The 19581-nt window shown below is 43.9% G+C and overlaps 1 protein-coding gene across 2 annotated transcripts in view; it reads right to left on the bottom strand.

Moving 5' to 3' along the window:
- PLCH1 (phospholipase C eta 1) overlaps positions 1 to 19581 on the bottom strand; it is a 196971-nt gene that overhangs the window by 44313 nt on the left and 133077 nt on the right. For both annotated transcript variants that reach the window (XM_019503178.1, XM_019503177.1), the window contains exons 11-12: positions 12280 to 12441; positions 3171 to 3242 (exon numbers count right to left, since the gene is read on the bottom strand). In XM_019503178.1, the coding sequence (XP_019358723.1) occupies positions 3171 to 3242; positions 12280 to 12441 (234 nt within the window). The remainder of the gene's footprint in view (positions 1 to 3170; positions 3243 to 12279; positions 12442 to 19581) is intronic.

Below are 19581 nucleotides of genomic sequence, written 5' to 3' on the forward strand. Positions count from 1 at the left end.
ATTCAGGGTCTAATTCTGAAACACATATTGAGAATTCCCTTCCTAAAACAAGTAATCTCCAAAGGCCTATTGTGTAGTAAAGTCCTATTCATCTGAGCAGGATAGCAGAACTAAATCACAATCACCTTGTGTATAGTGTTCACAGATAGCATGCCCTTGTTACCAAACCCACTCCGTTAGTAGAACTTGGCTTAAGTGTTCTGACATAGAACCACACATTATCTTCTGCGAGTGATTTAACCCTGGTTATTCCTAGGTCATTTTTCTCCTGGAGTAGCCACTTTTTTCTTGAAGAAATTTTTTGAACATCTGTATACTCAGTTTTTTCCTAGGATAGCAGTGACAAACTGAATATCTGTACATGGCCATACAGCACTCTTGACAAAAACAATAAAAGACAACACAAATGTGATTCCTAGCCATGAAATCTACTTTGTTCTTCCTCTAATTCACATCACACTTTCCATTTTTTCACCAGGCATCTGTAGAAATTTCATGTCTTTAAAGGACTAGGCTTCACTAAGCTCATTCCTTAATAAATTTAATTTGAAAAATGTTAGCATTGAGTATTATTTGGCTAAGGCCTAAAGACCTGTTGAGATATGTTGGTGTACTGTGTAGACCCTGGCTGTGAATGTCAACAGGGGTTTTGTGTGTGTAAGAAGTGATGTTCCACGCAACCAGCCTTTTCATACCTTTTCTATAATTAGTCCTCCCATCAAAGAGCTCTGTGTTAGTCTTTTCATTTCAGAAAATTTCCTGTGCATACTGCACTGGGTGAAAAAGAAATGCAGGCTTTTATTTGACATCTCCCTTCTAGCAGAGTTTCCCCCCAAGGATCATTTAGGGTCACAGTGCCTCGAGATGAGAGATCCCATGCTTTTCTCCATCCCAGCTAACTCCAATGGAGGGAGTAGAAAAAGAGAAGTGATGGACTCATGCAAACTCCTCCATACTTTTTTGTTATGTTGCTAATAACATGCTCTATGATCTTCTGCACTATAAGCTGAAGGAAGATTGATCTGCTTAAGAGAACTAATAGAAAGCTAGAACATTCAGCACCTTGCCCATATTAACATCACTTCCAACATCAGGTTTCATAGTTTCTAGGGTCAGAAGGGACCTGAGTAGATCATCTAGTCTGACCCCCTGCCATGGCAGGAAAGATTACTGGGGTCAAACAACTTACATAAATTCAGGTGAACAAAGCAACTTATTGTCCTGACAAGTAATGAGGTACACAATGAATCCTTAACAAATATATGTCCAGATGCCACAGCAATCCTTCTAGGTGAAGCACAGACAGTCAAAAAACCTGAGGCAGAATTGATTCAATCTAAACAGCTTCCTCAAAGACACGTAAATTGAACTGATAACCAACTGCACTAACATTCAGTTTTCACTCGGGAAAGCCAGGGGGAAGCCTGCACTGACCCTGGCCAGTAGGCAGGTGGCACTAGAGTTTGTATCCCAGGTTGCTGGTCATTGCCAGCCCAGTCAAGTGGGGCCTCAATTAGCTCCCCAGTACATGCCCCCAACCCCCTGCTGTCCCCCCCCCCAAAGGGGTTGAGGAGCCCCCTGTCCAGGAGCTGGCCCACCTTGGGGGAGCATCCCTCTCAGGGGGGTTCCCCAGCTCAGGCAGCCCTGGGGAGCTGAGGGAATTCTTCCTCTCCCAAACCCCCAAACTGCTCGCTTCAACCCTGTGAGTCTCATGGATAGCCCAGGGCAGCCTCAGGGAGAGGAAGGAAATTCTTCTGCTTCCCTGTAATTGGTTTTGACTCAGACTCACAGCAGCTGAGGCAAAACTGACTGTGGAGGAGCAGGAGAATTGTCCTCCATTCCCTCAGGCTGCCCTGGGCTATCTATGAGACTCCTATCACAAGCAGCTGTGGGGTCTGGAAAGGGGAGAATTCTCCTCAGCTCCCTTGGGCTGCCCTACCGCCTCCCCAATGCCTCTATGCTGTGCTGCTTGGGCAGCACCTGGCCACGAGGACTTCTTCTCCCTCCCTCCTGTGGTACCAGCTGAAGCAATCATCATCTAAGGGGGGGGGGGGGATTTCCCTCAGCTCCCCAGGGCTGTGCCCACTCGGCTATGGGTCCCCTGGCCAGGATGGAGGAAGTCCCCTGAGATGGGGACTCCCTGGTGCCCACAACTGCAGGGCCTTGGGAACTCCTTCCCCCTCCCTCCTGTTGCAACAGCTTAGGCAAGGACCTGTGCAGGGGAGGGGGAGGTGGGGAACTCCCCCCAGGTCCCCAGGCTGCCCCTGGCAAGGGAGGGGGGCTGCTAAGGGTCAAAAAGCCCCCACCAGAGGGCCTCTCTCTCCCCCTGACGTACTATATAGACCCTGACTAGTGGGGTCTGGAAGACTGTTCTCTCCCCCCCGCATGAGCTGATGGACGCAGGCAGGAGGTAGGCTAGGGAGCAGAGGGGCAGGGCAGTCCTTGCTCCACTGGAGCTGGGGGACTCTGTGTTAACCTGAACCAGGAAGAGATCTGGGACAGAAGTTCCGTAAACCGTTTGACCTAAATCTGTTCAGTCTGATACTACATCCTATCAAGTTTATCTTAAATTGGTTTTGGCCATTTTGAAAGCAGTTTATGTACATTGAACTTCTGTTCTGTTACAGCTTTAAGCGAATTTCCAACCACATAAACTGGTTTATGTGTAACTTTTGTCCCTAGCCCAAGGGAGATGCTTTTGAAAATACTGGCCTGTGTGACTTGCCTAGCTTCTCTCTCCTGAGTCTGCTGCAGCATCTGTTCCCTACATGTGAAACACATGCCCTCTCTTGATGTGACACACAGGTGGCCTGTTCTCTGTGAAGTTCATCCTGTAGACACTTCTTTCAGTGAAGACTATTAGTGCAAATGTCATTATTTATACACAATAAAGTAATTCTACATCAGTGAAGGACAATTCTGTCTCTAGGTCATCCAAGTTTTTCCTATCATCTCACACTAACTGCTGTCACCTTCTTCAGAACAGCAACAAGCACATTGTAGCTAATTAGCAAATACTGTACAAAAGCAATATTTCCTTATCTGCATTCTGGTGCTGTAGTTAGAAGACAGCCTTAAGTCTTTTACCAAAACTTCAATCTCTGTGACTTCAGAGCCAATTTTTATTATCTCATGACACAATGGCTATTGGAGACTCCAGTCCTACTTACCCTGTGCTTACCAAAGTTGCCCATTAATGACCGACTATGGGATTTTTTTCCACTTTCTTTTATGTCTGAGTTCTGCAAAAAAGAAAAGTGCACAATGAACACATTGTTCCTCAAACCATCTCACGAATTTTTTTTCTCTTTTTTCCAGTCTTCCAGGGCCTTTAAAAACATGTATTTTTCAACATGCTACAGCTATTTTTTTAAGGGACATTGTATGAGAATACATTACACAAAGGAACAGAAATTAAAGTGAAATTATTAAAGTCTAAACCCAATGCGATTAGTAATGAACATACATTTAAATGTGCAAATACAATATACAATGTTTTTATTCCTACATATTATTTGTGGCTTGGCAATTGGCTGATAGTAAAGGAAAATAGAAAACTAATGACACAACAGTAGTTTAAATCAAACTTAATAAAAATAAGAACAGAGACATTTTTTCTCTCAACAAGCATTCTGATGGTGAAACTAGAGCAAGGCAGTATTTATTCATACTAGCTGACGAACCTATACAGACTGAATGTAAGAGTCATATTCATCATTAAAATAGATTCCAAATTCCTTTCTTCTTTGCTTATAACATGCAAATATATAATACTTCCCTCCATCCCTCACTTAATGCCAATACATAAGTATTGCTGCCACTTTATCTCCCGCTTGTTATTTCTCTGTGGTGGATGGATGAAGAAACCCACATCAGCCATTCGAGAACTGGTGGGGTCAAAAGAGCAGCCTACAGCCAGTATCAGAGGTGCTGTATGGTCTACAACAGTGGCATCACCTAAGGGAAGAATCAGATACTTTACCCTTTGATTTGTATTGTGTGGTTCTTTTAGACCAGTGACCCTGAGGTGCTGTAAGATTCTTTGAAGGGTGCCATCGGATGGCATGCAATATGAGCACTGTTAGGTATGCAAACACCTACACATGATTCACAATATAAATCCAGAGACTTCAGACAGGAATCCATAGTATCAAAAACATTCCAACCCATTGTAGTCTTCCTGAGTTATTCCTGATAAATCAGTTGCTGTATTATTTTTCCATAGGCAAAAAACAAGTTAAAGTTAAGAGCTGGAATTTTCTAAGGGGTGCTTTGAATCTCCTGAAGGATTTCTAGAGTCTAAGGAGCAGTGCCTTCAGTCTAAAAAGGTTGAGAACCAATGTTGTAGAGCAATTGATCTTCTGGCAACCGTACTACAAAGGGCCAGTTTATGCTTCTTCTTACTCTCAGTTTGCATTGGTATAATTTAGTTAGTACTGATTCCATTTTCACACCTAAGCAAATTATAATTAAGTCAAATTAAATTAATGGACTTTCATCTGTGCAACAACAGTGGCCTTGATCTTTCTTTGGCCTTGGTCCCTTATGTCACTGCAGAAATGATCAGGATTTTTTTTTTTTTATATATCCATTTAAGAAAGCCAGGTGTCATTGGTGCAGGATGCAATTACAGTCAAAACCAGAAAAGTAAGAGGTGCATCTACAATTTTTTATTCCACCTTTTTCAGGCCAGGAACTTGAACCTCAAAACTTCCACAGCCCATTCATGTGCTTTGGCCCCTACACTATGGAGCAGCCTTCTGTGCTTTCCTGTCTCCAGCTCTCCTACTGAAACTGTTCTGTAATCAGAAGCTAAAGAGAGGATAAAGGACTGAGGTTCCAAGTTCCAAGGATGCTGTGTCATACTCTTTACAGGCAAATGCTCTTAACACAGGGGCAAGTGGCTCTTCTGGAATAAGACAACTCCCCTTGCTTTGATCCCAATGCAGAAAGGAATCTTGACAATCTTTATGGGATAACATAACCATTTCCTACCAAGCTCTAGTCATCATTTCCAGTTGTGTGAAGTGAGTACAGAGTCAGCATAAAGTGAAGATACCTGTGTAAGTGAATGAAAAATTCTGATAGGATATCCTTTTACCTGTATATAATTTGCATATATGCAAGGGATATAGTAAGAGAATAGTATATTGGGCTAATCAAATATAATTATAATTGGTCCTAACAGAATAGCTCATGGTTTACACAAGTGTAGCTGAAACTTGATTTGGATCTTGAATTCCTCTCCAGCAAAGAATACTCCTGAATTACCACCAGCACTGCTACCGGCAAATTGTAATTATTCTGAATGGTTAGGCAGCTAACTAGTTCATTTTATTCCCATTAGCATTATGGTGGGTTATCTCTCTTCTTTCAAGCAGACTTTGACTCAATTATTACACAGGTGAGCAGGTACCACATGTTATATTAACTAGAGGCCAATGCCTTTTGTAGGTCCTAGTAATGAAGCCATCTGCAAGCAATAGTTAGGTGCTTTAACGAGATAACGGCAGGGCTGTGGGAGGTCTCTTCAGCAAAAGAAACAGATGCACAAGATGACTCAGGAGCTGAACTGGAATTACAAGCAATGGAATCCAGGTGGACTAAAAAGTGATCAGCTGTGTAAAAAAAAGAAACATCAAAACAAGACAAAACAAACAACAACAAAAAACAATCAAAAGGCCTGCAGCATTTGAAAGTGCAGGTAACTGAGATGATAAAAGAAAAAATCTCTAAAACACAGGCAGATGCAGAGTGTGCTTGGTAGGCAGCCACAGAAATCCTTATTTCCTCCAGTACAGAGATATCCCCTGGGACATCAATCTGATGATCACTGGCAGTATGTAGCTTTGCTGTCAGAAGACACATCCCTTCATCTGCCTGAAGAGCAGCCAGAAAACCTAAATTTGTTGAAATGTATTTCCCAGCATTTACAGTATGAGTTCACGTACTTCCAGTTATTCAATATACAGCTATGGGTTGGAATGCATTCTCTATTATTCATTATGGGCTGTTTAGGCTGTTCTTTCTCCTCCAACAACTAACTTGGTTATTGTACCTCTACAAAAGGTTTACAGAAAGCTGCTCCAAATAAAATACAAAAGGGAAAATGACACGATGGTCAGGTCATGATCATTAAGTGATTAAAATATTTTTGCTGTGGACAGGATCCTCATCCTTTCATGAGTTAGAAATATTTACACAGATTTGATACAAAATGTCAATTACAATTTTTGAAGCAAGTTATAGCTATATAGATAGATAACAAAGCAGTTTGCAAACACTAATAAATCCTCAAAAACAGCCTCTTGTAAAATAGGAGGGTATCATTAACCTTAGTACTGATATATCTCAACAGCAGTGAAACAAGCAGTTCTGCTGAAGTGCCCCTGAATCTAACTTGAACCTCCCCGGCAGTGCACTTCTGAGGCAGCGCAACAAAGGTGGCATCCAGCTACCTTTCCAGCTCAATGCCATTTTTGTAGTTTTGTAGCATAACTTTGCAACTAGGATAACATTTGGTAAAATTAATGGCATTGAAGATATGCAATTTCAGAGAATAAAATTTGACCAATAAACAAAAGGAAATGGTAAAGCTTCACAGTAGATCTCCTTTTGGCACAACAATCTAATGAAAGTGATTAGGACAGAGGTTTACAGAGATAACATATACCCGAGCTGGCTAATGAGTTACTGAATTACCAAAACATAACAGAGTTCAAATTCCTCTTTTCAGTTTTCTCTCTTCTATGTAGGTCAACAGATTACATCAATTAAACCTCTAGTTATTTCAACTTATTACTGTATTGTTGAGCTTGACGCTGCTAAAAGGACCTATAAGCCACACAGTCAAATACAGTACAGTTTCAGACAAGCACAGGAACAAGGTAAAAGTTTAATAGAGGCTATAAGGCGGCAATTACTCATATCAGATTAGTGAACCAGCAAAAGTGTTCCCTAAAATTTTGTATTATTTGTTGTCAGCAGTTCACCAAAAGGTCTGGTCCTTTTCCCCAACAAGGGAGAGTGCGAGGTGTCAATAACTTGGCCCACGGACAGGCTTCCCTAGGGGCAGAAAAACAGGTAGACTGGAGGGCACAAGGAAGAGCAGTGTGGCAACCCCCATCACCCCTGCCTGGAGACAATGTTTCTGCAACAATTTTTCAGTGCTCTAGTGGGTGGTCTGTGAACGTTATGTATATCTCTCTTGATTATATTGTTGTAGTGCTGTAAAGTGCTATAAGTACACCTCTGTACATGGCTTTAGGCTTAGTTTCAGGTTGGGGACAGCAGAAGCACTTCAACTGGTATTGTGAGATATTGGTATAAGCTATTATACTGTATTTGTTATGTTGGCATGTTCCTATATGGGCATGAACCTAGCAAACCTTACAACTATAACCCTTTTTGGTTCATTGTTAAAGTGACTGAACTTATATGTCCAGCTACTAGAGCAGCCAGCTAGAACAGTTACATTATAACAGTCGATACAAAATCCTAAGTGGTAACTTCCGCTGCCCTTTTCAAACCAGTTGAAAGTTATATCTGTCCACAGCCTCAGACCTGGTTACTTCCCTTGCTCACAAAAAATCAGATTACCAGAGAATCACCTTGCTCTAAAGAGGGCTTGAGTAGCTGAAATCTGATTACTTTTAAATCTTGTGTGTTCACCCTCTTCAATCCCACAGGAAAGATTGTGATATGTGGTGGCCTTTGGGGGAAGACAACTGTTGCAGTTGTGGGATGAGGTAGGGAGGAAGGGATATATGAGAAATCTTAGCCACAGGCCACAGGACAAAGTGGGGCTTTGCTCTCCTCTTGTAAATTCACCAAAGCCGATAGGCCTTAGTTTGGGTAGCTGTCCCCAAATTCTGTTAGTCCTTTTTCTCTCCACCAAGCAAGGCTTCCCCCCTTCTCATGAGCATTTACGTCTGAAGCATTAACCTAGGCAGAATGAAGCCCAAGAGCTCCTTATCTCTGTGCCAGCAGAGAGTTCAAGGAAGACACTATACTATAGGGGAGGGACTGTACTAGACTCTTATTGCCAGCCTGCACTGAGTCCTGGTGGAGGAAAATCCCAATTCCAGAAGGGAAATATTCCTCACAGAACAGTCTACTCCTAATTCAATTCAATAGATCATTGTTTCCAGTTTCTGATGAATACAGTGATAAATTTTCAAGTACAACAGGGGACTAAAGAGCACAATGTAAAATACTCTTAGCACCAGCACATTTTGCTGTTTCTTAGAAATAATTTGGGGATAGGTAGAAAAACAAAAAAATGACCAAATATAGTTTTGTAAAATGGTTATAAAAAGTTCTGGAAATAAAAAAGTGTGTTAAATTTGAGCTGCTACAGGCATAAGCTTGTAACAGTAAATTTTACAAGGTAGATGCATCTGTTAATGTAAAGAGTGAAAGAGAGAGATAAATAGTGTGCTGTCAATTACAGCAGATTGAGAAAATCGTAGATTTCTTGCAGAAAATGTGCAGCGTGCACAGGTAAAGTATAATTTTTCATGGAATATGCATGAACTATTACTGATCTTGGCAAATGGGTCCCAGTAGTTCCATGAATATTCTGTGTAAAATGTTACTTTACCTGCACACAAGCCACATGTGCGGCAGGTAGGCACACACCATAGGCAGCAGAAGGCCAGGGCTAATGGAGATTAGCCCCCCAAATGTAGGGCAGTGGTGGAAGCACAGAGGGCCACAGGGTCACAAAAACACACCCTGCACACAGCCACGGTCACAGCCCAGCAGCATGTGGAGCACTGCCCATCACAGCAGGCAAATCTGTGAAGGGGATGGAGCATGGGAGTTGCAGATCAAGGCCCCCACACTAAGGGAGGGAGGGAGGCAGAGGCAGGGGCAGGGGCAGGGGCAGGGGCAGGTGCTGGGGTGAATGGAGCCCCAAGACAGGTCATCCAGGGATGCAGGGAGGCTCCCACCACTGTGCTCATACCAGGGGAGGCACAGGAGGCACGTGCCACCTGGATTTGGCAGGGTGCTACTGTGGGCTGGGCTCTATGCCCTGAGAGCAGTGCGATGTTAAGTGCCTGCTGCCACCAGGCTGCGCCATGCCTCCTTCCCTCCTGGCAATGGTGTTGCACGGCTCCTGGGGCAATGGCAGTGGGGTGCAGAGCCCAGTCTGCAGCAGCAGCCTGCCTCTGTCCCATGCACAAATCCAGGGGTTATGTATGCCCTGCATCTCCCCTAGGGTGGACGCAGTGGTGGGAGCCCCCTGCACGTCTAAACAAGTTGCCCAGGCTCCGTCCATCCCATGACCTGGTCTGGGGCCCCATTCACCCCAGCCCCTGCCCTTGCCCCTGTCCCACTCCCTCCTTCACTGTGGGAGCCTCAGTTTGGCCTTGCTCATGTCCCTTCCCTCTCCCCCCGCCCCTTCCCCTCCACAGACATACCTACGGGGGGGGTGGTGGTATACACTCAGCTTCCCCCAAATAATATTTTCTCCCTCCACTTACAGCACACACACACACTGCCCCGCCACCCCAAAAGTCCCCAAGCCCTGCCCTCCGAACCCCCTTCTCCCCTCTGCTCCCTATATATTTACCTTCATTCGGCAGCCTGGCTGCATCCTGGCCACATCCCTGGCAGCCACTTGCAGGCTGTGAAAGTGCAGGTTTCCCCTTGCAGGCTGGAATGCTGCCAGCCTGCAAAGGAAAACATGCTTTCACCTTTTTCCTGGCACAGGCTCACAACCCTTAAAAATCACAGTTTGAGGCTAATTTCACAGTATCCACACAGTCCACAAAATCACAATTTTCTCAGGTCCCTAATTATGGGGTGCAGTCTGGATAAGTTAAAAGAGGTATCAATAGTAAAAAGGAAAGCTTTTATTTTACCTTTGTCTCAATACAAAATGAGTTTCTTGGCAGTCACATGCAATATGTGTTCATGTTGAATTAATTGGTTTAATGGTTTCAAGGAAGTAAAAAGTGAATACCCTCATGATCTGTGGGAAAATACGATGAATAAAAGAAGCAGTTTTGACTTCTTTTTAGTGATGGAACTTAATTAGCATAAATGTATCTTTAGACACTGTGATTTATAAAAAGGCTTTTCTAATTGTAATTACTGAGGCAGAGATTGCTCCACTGTTAAAAATCTACATATCTAATATTATTGGGAGGAACCAAATGCTGGGCAGATATTAAAAAGTAGCCAGGAATTGATCCTGACCCTATTAGACATCAATGGTTTGCTTACATTTGCAGAATATGGACCAGAAGACATTAAAATCGCATAAAACAAATGTTGACACTTCTGAATGCTTATTTGCATTTGGCGAAGAGCAGTTACTTTATGGATCTGACTTGAAGCCATTTAATGAAGCCATTGCAGAGTAAAGATACTCAATTCCATGTATTTAAAATTCCTTTAAATGTCACTGCTGTTTTAAATGCACATATTGCAGTTCATTTTGATAAATAAAACACTATCTGGGTTTTCCTTTCATAAAATAAAGAAGTTCCTGCCATCTTTTAAGAAAAACTGGCTTTGTATCTTTTAAAGCATAATACATGCAAAAGCAATGGAAAAGCTTGCATTAATATTAAAAGTAACTTTTACCCATTCTAAAAGTAGGTCATCATCAGAAATGGCACTCATTTGATTTTTGTACCATTCTGAATTGTAGCTCATGCTGACATGCACTTGCATTTGCAAGCAGTAAATGGATTGTGATGGCATCAGGACATCAGTGAATAACAAATACTAATACCTATTAACAATAGTCTCAGTATGAAAATTCAGGGTACTTTCACTGCAATTCACTTGGGCAAATAAATACCCCCCTCATAAATGTTTGCCAAATTAGGTCCTAAGGTACTAAGGTCTACTAGCACTAATTTCTAGCCCACTGTAATATTACTAGAACAGTCAGAAGATATTTAGCATTGCATACAGACATACACAGAGCTCAACATTTGCAAAATAAAGTTTCCCTTCTTTTGTTAACTCAAAAAGAGGGGTGGATGCTACTCTTAGTTAAATCAGTGGTAAAATGGCCATTAATATCAATGATTAAATATTAGATCCTTAAAAGATGGAAATGTATTTTGTTTATAGTATAGAAGAGAATATAACTAGATAGAAATGGAAGTTATGATGCCTGGAATGAACTCTTACCTCTGACTGTGTGTTAATTTTGGCAAGCCCTTTGACTTCTCAATATTTCAGTTTACTTCTGGTAAATGGTTACCTACTTAATCCATCAAAATATCTGAGGTTTAATCAAAAAAGGCTGAAGGCTCGATATATATGCTAGTAATTGTGATTGTGTATTTTAACTTTTTGACTAATTTAAGTAAGTAGAATCTTAACTACACAAATACCAATTTTATGGGGTTTGTTTTTATTTAATTCCTAAGGTTATGTCCTCTTATTTTTCCAAAGTTTAGAAGAAAAAAAAATGTTAAGGACAGTTACACAAGTGGAAATATGTACCGGGTGCTGGTGGCAGTGAGACCCCCCACTCTCCCCGAGCTGTACTAAAAGAGGAATCAGTTTGACCTGGCGCTCCCAGAGTATGTATAGGGTGCATGTTTCAGCGGGGCTTTGTGGCGCTTTTATCTAGTAGCTGATTCAATCAGCTACTAGATAAAAGCGCCATAAAGCCCCACTGAAACATGTGAGCTATACAGACATTGGGCAAGCCAGGCCAAACTGACTCAATTTCTCTTTCAGGCATGCACTGTGCTTGGCACGGATGTACACCAAGCTGAAAGTAAAACGTTAGGTTTCTTTTTCCATGTCTGTAAGCACCCGATGATGTCAGTCACTCAAACAGTTCTCCATATATATGCCAATATAATGTGAATAGGAAACTATCAAACTGACAGTATATACTGATAAGACCATATACAAGTTCCTGATTATTTCATATTCTGTAAATGGGTTCAGTCTTGTCAAGGGCCCACTGCTGTGATCGGATCTAACAGCACTGGCTTTTATGACCATCTAGAGTCTCAGTAATTCCAGTGGACTTTGTCAGAGGAAGAGCTCATACCAGCCCATCATAGTGTCTACAGTTATATATGGTCATTGCTAGTACAGATAGTTATACACTTTACATCTGACTGTCTCAGAATCCCCTATAAAGGTATTTTTTTCTGGAGTTGTTTCCAGATCTTTATTCTAGATAAAGTAACTTTTCCAAGGTTTATTTACAAAACTGCACTGAATTTTATTCCAAAGCAAATCTGCAGCTGTCAAATCTGCCACAACAAATGGAGGAGAAAATAGTTTTTGTACCTGTTTCAGGTTTACATTTAAACCCTCGTGTGTTGCCTTTAACAGTGCTGTCACAGTGAAGCTGTCAGGATCCTCTTTATCCCTGATTTGAGATTCTTTTATCAGCGATTCAAGTTTCTTCCTTATAAAAGATTCTATCTGGTGCTCAGTTGTGCCATTACTCTGAAATGAAGTAACAGATCCTGTTAAAATCTATTCAATCATGCCAATCATTTTTGAAAATGGCAAATAGACTGTGGTGGATACTTCCAGAAAGGAACAACCTATTAATGTTTCCAGTGTTTCCTCTCAACTTTTCCAGGAACAAGCAGAACCATACATTTTCCATTGAAAGATATAGCAACTCATCAGACCATCAGAAACCATTTACAACACCACAAAATGTGTTTCTCTCTGTGATTTTACCCATTTGGATATAACATTAATAATTACCTACCGTCTTAGAGAGGTGAGGAGAATTACCCACCTAATGCATTTGAGTAGCCCTCTGAAAAGGCCTGTGTTCAGAATTATTAGAAATCTTTCTCTGTGGGATCAGACAGAAGTGATGTTTTATTACCAGGGACCTGGGTTTTCCATTTGCCACCAACCCCCACCACCAAAAAAAAACAACCCTGCAATAAAAAGCAGATTTTCGCCTTTAAAGGAGAAAAAAACCCGGAAAACTGAAGGTTTCCCCTTGTAGGCTGGTGGCATTCCAGCCTGCAAGGTGCTGCTTGGGGCTGGGAGGAGAGGAATACAGGGGGCACCAGGTTTACATGTGTGCATACACACATGTATGTGGCAGCCAGGCAGCGGGCTAGAGAGCAGCTCCCACATCTCCCTCCAGGTAAGTCGTGTGTGCATTTGGGGGGGGGATAGTATGACTGCCAACTCTGTTTGAATCTACTCCAGAAGATTTCCAGAATGCCAGCGTGCCCACAACACACAACACGAATGTGCCCACGTGCTTGTGTATATATCAGGTATGGATTACAGTGCACAGACTTTATGTCAGGAAGGCAGATACACATTTCTATTACATTTTAAAAATCCACTGGACTACTGTATAAATGAGATTCAACATTTAATATTTATTTTAACAAATGCACTATCATTTATCTCCCAGGTGACTATCAGTAGTCTTCTGGGTATTTATATCTAATTCCTGGAGACTCCAGGGGAATCCTGGAGGGTTGGCAACCCTAGGGCACAGGTGATGCACAGCAGGGTGGGGGGACACAGGCAATGTGTGATGGGGGTGGGTGGCATGTGCCCCCTGCAATTTTCTGTGCCCATTGTAGGGCATAGGGTGCAGGACTGCAGCCTAGCCAGATCAGCTCCAGGAAGGATCTGCCTCGGTGGCCCAGCAGGTGGTACCCGGTACAGGAGGGAGTGCCACGCTGTCATTGCCACCAAGGTGAGGCACAGCAGTGTTGGTGCAGAAGCAGAATTGAGTTGTGACCCCTGCTGCTGCCAAGCAGGCAGGGTGCTCCCTCCCATGCCAGGTCCTGCCCACGGTGGAGGCAGCTCCTGCCCAGAGTTACACCAGCCAGGCTGCAGCCCCATGCCCTGTTGTCAGTACAGAAATCGGGGTGGGGGGGAGGGCACGTGCCCCCACAATGCACTGTCTGTATCCCCCCAACCCCCATACATCACCTATGCCCATACCCCTCGATCCTCACACAACCATCCCCTTCCTCACACACTGTGGGGCTAGGGCCTGGGGGTAGGGGGCAACAGATTGGGAATGAAGGGCACCAGCAGGGATGGAGGTGGGGGACTGTGGGCTGGGAGTGAGGGACACCAGCAGAGCCACAGGGCTGCGGGTTGGGAGTGAGAGGCAACAGTACGGCAGAGGCAGGGCACCACCATATCAGAGCTGCTCAGCACCACAAAGCGGGGGGGAAACACAGCTGCAGCTGAACCCAAGCCCTGGTGAGCAAAGGGGACAGGGTGAGCTCTGATTTAATAAGATAACAGCCAAATTCAAACACCAAAATATATAGATATTTAGAATTATTTTATTATAATGACTGAGGCTCTGGTAGGCTTCCAAACTGCTTTAAAACTGTAAATATATCAATAAAATATTGTATTCAACTCATACTTATTTATATAGTGGGATTTCATTCTAATCACAGAAAACAAGGATTTGGGGGTTTTTAATCAAAGAATTTTGGATTTTTTAATCAGAGAATTTTGGATTTTTAAACAGAGGAAACAGATCCCTGTTTATTACCATTAATAATAGTGAATACTTATACTATGGTAGCAACTACCAGGTGCACTGCGCCAGGTACTGTACTAACACAGAACAAAAAGATGCTCCCTGACCCCAAAGTGCTTCAAAGCCTTTTTGATGTAAAAAGCAGTGGCCCCACACACAAACAGAAATCTCTCTTGATTTCTATGATAAAGAGGACTCAGAGCTCTTCCCCACACTGGAAGATGATGAGATGCACCAGATCTGCAGAAGACAAGAGACCACCAGCACCACCCACAAGATGTCCTCACTAACACTAAGGGCTCCCATTGCCTGGTAACACACCTGCTGTTCCACATAATAGGAGGATAATGAGGGAAAGTTACTGATCACGGATAATGCCTAGTTACTGGTCCCTGATCAATCATTCGTGATCATGAACTGCTTGTTATAGTTGGGGGTATACTGTTAGTTGTGTTCAATTGTAAATCTTCTCTTACATCCTAACCATAAGGGTTGGCAGGACTGGGGCATTCAATTTAACGTACTAACCTGTACTGTAACAGTTTTTCCTTACTGAGCGTAACAGATTTCAATGCTGCAGGAAATACGGATAAAATATAACTTCTTGTGTCACTTAATGAACTTAGTTTTCCATATACCCAAAGCAAAATTATATCTTTGTATGAAACACTCGTGTAGAATATATAGCTTAAAATGCATCACATTACATTGTGATCTGAAAGTAACCTCAAAACCAAAGTTTTTTAAAAATGAAATGAATCAGGTTTTCTCCTTTAGCATTCAGTATCTCTATGCTTATATGCCTAAAAGATCAGTCTCTTTATGGAGTACATGAAGAATCACAGAGAACTTTGCTGACTACTTGACATCTTAGTGGTGCCCTGTGAATAGAATAGAAAAAAAGAACTGGCAGGAACATCTGGTCTCTCTAAATGATTTCAGTGGGGAATTTGAATTACCTGTGAAGTGATTCCCAAGTCAGCCTGAATTTTTTTATTCCCAACAGCAGATGCAAATGATGAAGAAGAAAAACAGAAAGTTTGGTATAATAAGTTCTTGCAAAACAGTCAGTATAAAGCAGAACTACATGGGGAAAGTTGGAGTGGGAGTGTAGGTATGGGTGTGGGTGCCTGTGCACACTGTAAAGAGAAAGCAAAACCCTTGCATCAGATTCAGACCTGAGATCAATGGAGTTACACCTGCTGATGTGAAATTTGAACTTGACACTTCCTATTTGTTTCTACTACAGACTATTTTCTTCTTTGTTTAAAATTTTAAACCAGTGAAGCATGACTGCTTCTGGGCTGGAACATCTAGCAGCTGCAAATAATGCTATGGAAAGGGCTAACTGAAGGAAGAGCAGGGAAAAAAATCAAAGAAGTCCAAAAATCAAAGAGGCGGGGGAAAGTAGTCAGGGGAATCAAAAGAAAAAAAAAGGAAAAGGAGATAGGGAAACTGATAAGGAATTAATCATTAAAGGTGCTTGTACAATGCAACAAAATTGGGCTTTAAAGTGACTTAATTGCCCTTTTGCACCACTCTACTGGTGTTGCTATTTACACATTCAGTGGCATATTACGCTTTAATAGCATTGCTATCTAGCAATTCAGCAGCGTATTTCATTCTAAATGACTGCAAGGTAAAACTCCTCTGAAGTATTTTAGTTTGCTATGTAACAAAGTGCCAGAGCGCATGGGGCGCTGGAAGCCACCACGCTCAGAGAAGCTCAGGCTTGGTGGGCTTCCAGTGCCCCATGAACCATCCCTGCTGCTTTATCCCAGTGCCAGCATACCCAGTCATCCTCCTGCCACCTTGCCACTCTACCCCAGGGGCAAGCCAGCCATTCCCGGTCAGTCCCAGGCAGCAGGAAGGTGGCAGGGATGGTGCACAGGGTGCTGGAGCCTACCTGCCTCTCCTGTGGCAGGGGGGTGAGCTGCCGGTGAGCCAAGTATTTCCCTGAGCTGTGGGGGACCCTGGTCCTTCCCTCCATGGTGGTGGTGCCCCACAGGTGGCATCCACCCACAAGTACCCATCCTGGGCAGTCCAGAGGGGCACTGCCACTGCAGAGGGGAGCACTGGGCCCTGCGCTCGTGCAGGCAGGCTCGACTGAGGTGGGGCGGGGGGGAAAAAAAGCAGCGAGGAACCTTTTTTTATTTTCTCTCTCGAAGCCTGCCTGAGCTGTACAGGGCCTTGTGCTTTCCTCCATGGCAATGGCACCCGCTGGGACCACCCAGGTGTGCTGCTAAGTGGCCAGGTGCTGCCCAGAAAGCACTGCCACCATGGAGGGAATCACTGGGCCCCACATAGCTCAGGCAGGCAGGCTTCAAGACAGAAAAAAATAAAAAAGATCAGGCTCCTCACTGCTTTTTATTTTTTTCCTTTCAGTCAAACTTGCCTGCATGAGCTACTGCCATGTTGCACAGCCCCTGAGCTATCTGGGGCCCAGTGCTTCCCTCCATGGTGGCGACACCCCTCAGGACCACCCGGGCTGGGTGCTAGCAGGTGGGTGCCACCTGGGGGACACAGCCACTGCAGAAAGAAGAACCAGGGTCCCCTGCAGCTCAGGGACTGCTCAGCCTGCTGCTGGCAGCTCACCTGCCCTGCCATGGGAGGGCAGGAAAAACAAAAAAACAAAACAGGATTGGGCCCCCTCACACCTGTATATGCAACAGGAGTTTAGTTCTCCCCCAGTTGAAACAGTGGGGTTTTAAATTACGCAATTAAAAACCCACCAATTAAAAACTAGCCATTTCAACTTAGGGAAAACTAATCCCCCATCATCTGTACAAGCACCCTAAAAGTACAGTTGAGGTGTGGAGTTCAGTACATCTTGTGTCTCTCTTACCTTTGGCCTGTAAATTGTCTACCTCACCTGAAAGCTTTTCACGGTTTGAGCCAATCTTCCTTTATGCTTGCCAGTCAGTCTAGCACACTTTCATTAATAACAACAACATTTTCCATTCCATCCTGAGTGTCTAAAAAGCTAGGGTAGGCAATTATTTGGGTTGACGGCCACATCCACAGCTGCTCAAAGGCAGCTTCCTAGTTGAGGTACAGGTGCAGACTGGGTGGGACAGGGAATTATCTTTGAAAACTCATAGTGATCATGAGAGGTCCCAGGTGATTGGAGAAGGGCAAACATAGTGCCCATATTTATGAAAGGGAAAAAGGAGGATCCAAGGAACTACAGACTAGTCAGCCTCACCTCAGTCCCTGGAAAAATCATGGAGCAGATCCTCAAGGAATCCATTTGTAAGCACTTGGAGGAGAAAAGGGTGATCAGTCAGCATGGATTCCCCAAGGGCAAGTCATGCTTAACCAACCTGATTGCTTTCTATGATGAAATGACTGGCTCTGTGGATGTGGGGAGACCAGATGATGTGATATATCTTGATTTTAACAAGGCTTTTGATATGGTCTCCCACAACATGCTCACAGGCAAGTTAAGGAAGTACAGGCTGGATGAATGGACTGTAAGGTGGATAGAAAACAGGCTGGAGCATCAGGCTCAGAGGTTAATAATCAATGACTCAATGTCTAGTTGGCAGCCAATATCAACTGGAGTGCCCCAGGGGTTGGTCCTGGAGCTGGTTTTGTTCAATGTATTCGTCAACAACCTGGAAGGTGGCATAGAGTGCACCCTCAGTAAGTTTTCAAATGACACCAAACAGGATGGAGTAGTAGATATGCTGGAGGGGAGGGCTAGGATTCAGAGTGACCTAGACAAATTGGAGGATTGAGCCAAAAGAAATCTTGTGAGGTTCAACAAGGACAAGTGCAAAGTCCTGCACTTAGGATGGAAACACCCCATGCACCATTACAGTCTTAAGGCTATCTGGCTGGGCAGCAGATCCGTAGAAAAAGAACTGCAGGTTACAGTGGACAATAAATGAATATGAGCCAACAATGCGCCCTTGTTGCAAAAAAAGCTAATGGCATACAGGGCTGCATTGGTAGGTGTGTTGCCAGCAGGTCAAAGGAAGTGATTATTCCCCCCTAATCAGCACTGCTGAGGACACATCTGAAGTACTGTGTTCGGTTTTGGGCCCCACATTACAAAAAGGATGTGGATATATTAGAGACAGTCCAGAGGAGAGCAATAAAAATGGTTTGGGGCTGGGACACATGACTTGCGAGGACAGGCTGAGGGAGCTGGGCTTATTTAATCCAGAGAAGAGAAGACTGAGAGGGGATTTAATAGCAGCCTTCAACTACCTGAAGGGGGGTTGAAAAGAGGCTGGAGCTAGACCATTCTCAGCAATGACAGATGACAGAACAAAGAACAATGGTCTCAAGTTGCAGCAAGGAACTTGAGAACAATATGTTAGATATTAGGAAGAATTGTCTCACTAGGAGGGTAGAAAAATCCTGGAACAGGTTACCTAGAGATGTGCAATCTCTATCCTTGGATGTTTTTAAGACCTGGTTAGAAAAAACTTCGGCTGGGATGATATAGTTGAGGATGGTCTGGTTTGAGCAGGGGATTGGACTAGATGACCTCCTGAGGTCCCTTCCAACCCCAATTTTCTATGATTCTCTAATTATACAGTGGCAGGCTACAACCAGCACAGAAGCCTGAACCTGCCTGCAGCTTTAGCATGCCCCCACCTCTATTGTGGTTGGAGTCTACCTAGTCACAGGTTAGTGTGCTCTGTTCCTCCCCCTGCTAAACCAGATCTGGCAGCTGTTGGCTATGTCCACGACAACTGCCAAACACAGCCATCAGTTTGCAGGGCGGGGCTCCAGGTGCAAGGAAGGGGCAGGGCTTGCTACAGCTGCAAGCTACAACCAGCATGGAAGCATGAACCTGCCCGCAGCTGTAATAGCACCCTCTCCCCGCTTCCCCCTCCCCCCCCCCCCCAAAACACCCAGTGCCCTGACCCAAAAACTGCCAGACATGTTTGGGCAGCTGTGGAGGCAGCCAGCAGCTGCCAGGTCTAGACTTCAGGGGCAAAGCATGCTACAGCTGTGGGAGGGTTCATGCTTCTGCTTCCACACTGGTAGCAGCCCTGGTCCAGAGACAGAGAGAGTGCATGAGCACATGTGTGCAAGTGAGTGAGCACCTGGCATGTCAGGAGCAGCCCCAAACACCC

The sequence above is a fragment of the Gavialis gangeticus genome, unplaced genomic scaffold (genome assembly GCF_001723915.1).
Source record: "Gavialis gangeticus isolate Ggan-Ray unplaced genomic scaffold, GavGan_comp1, whole genome shotgun sequence".
NCBI classification, from domain to species: domain Eukaryota; kingdom Metazoa; phylum Chordata; order Crocodylia; family Gavialidae; genus Gavialis; species Gavialis gangeticus.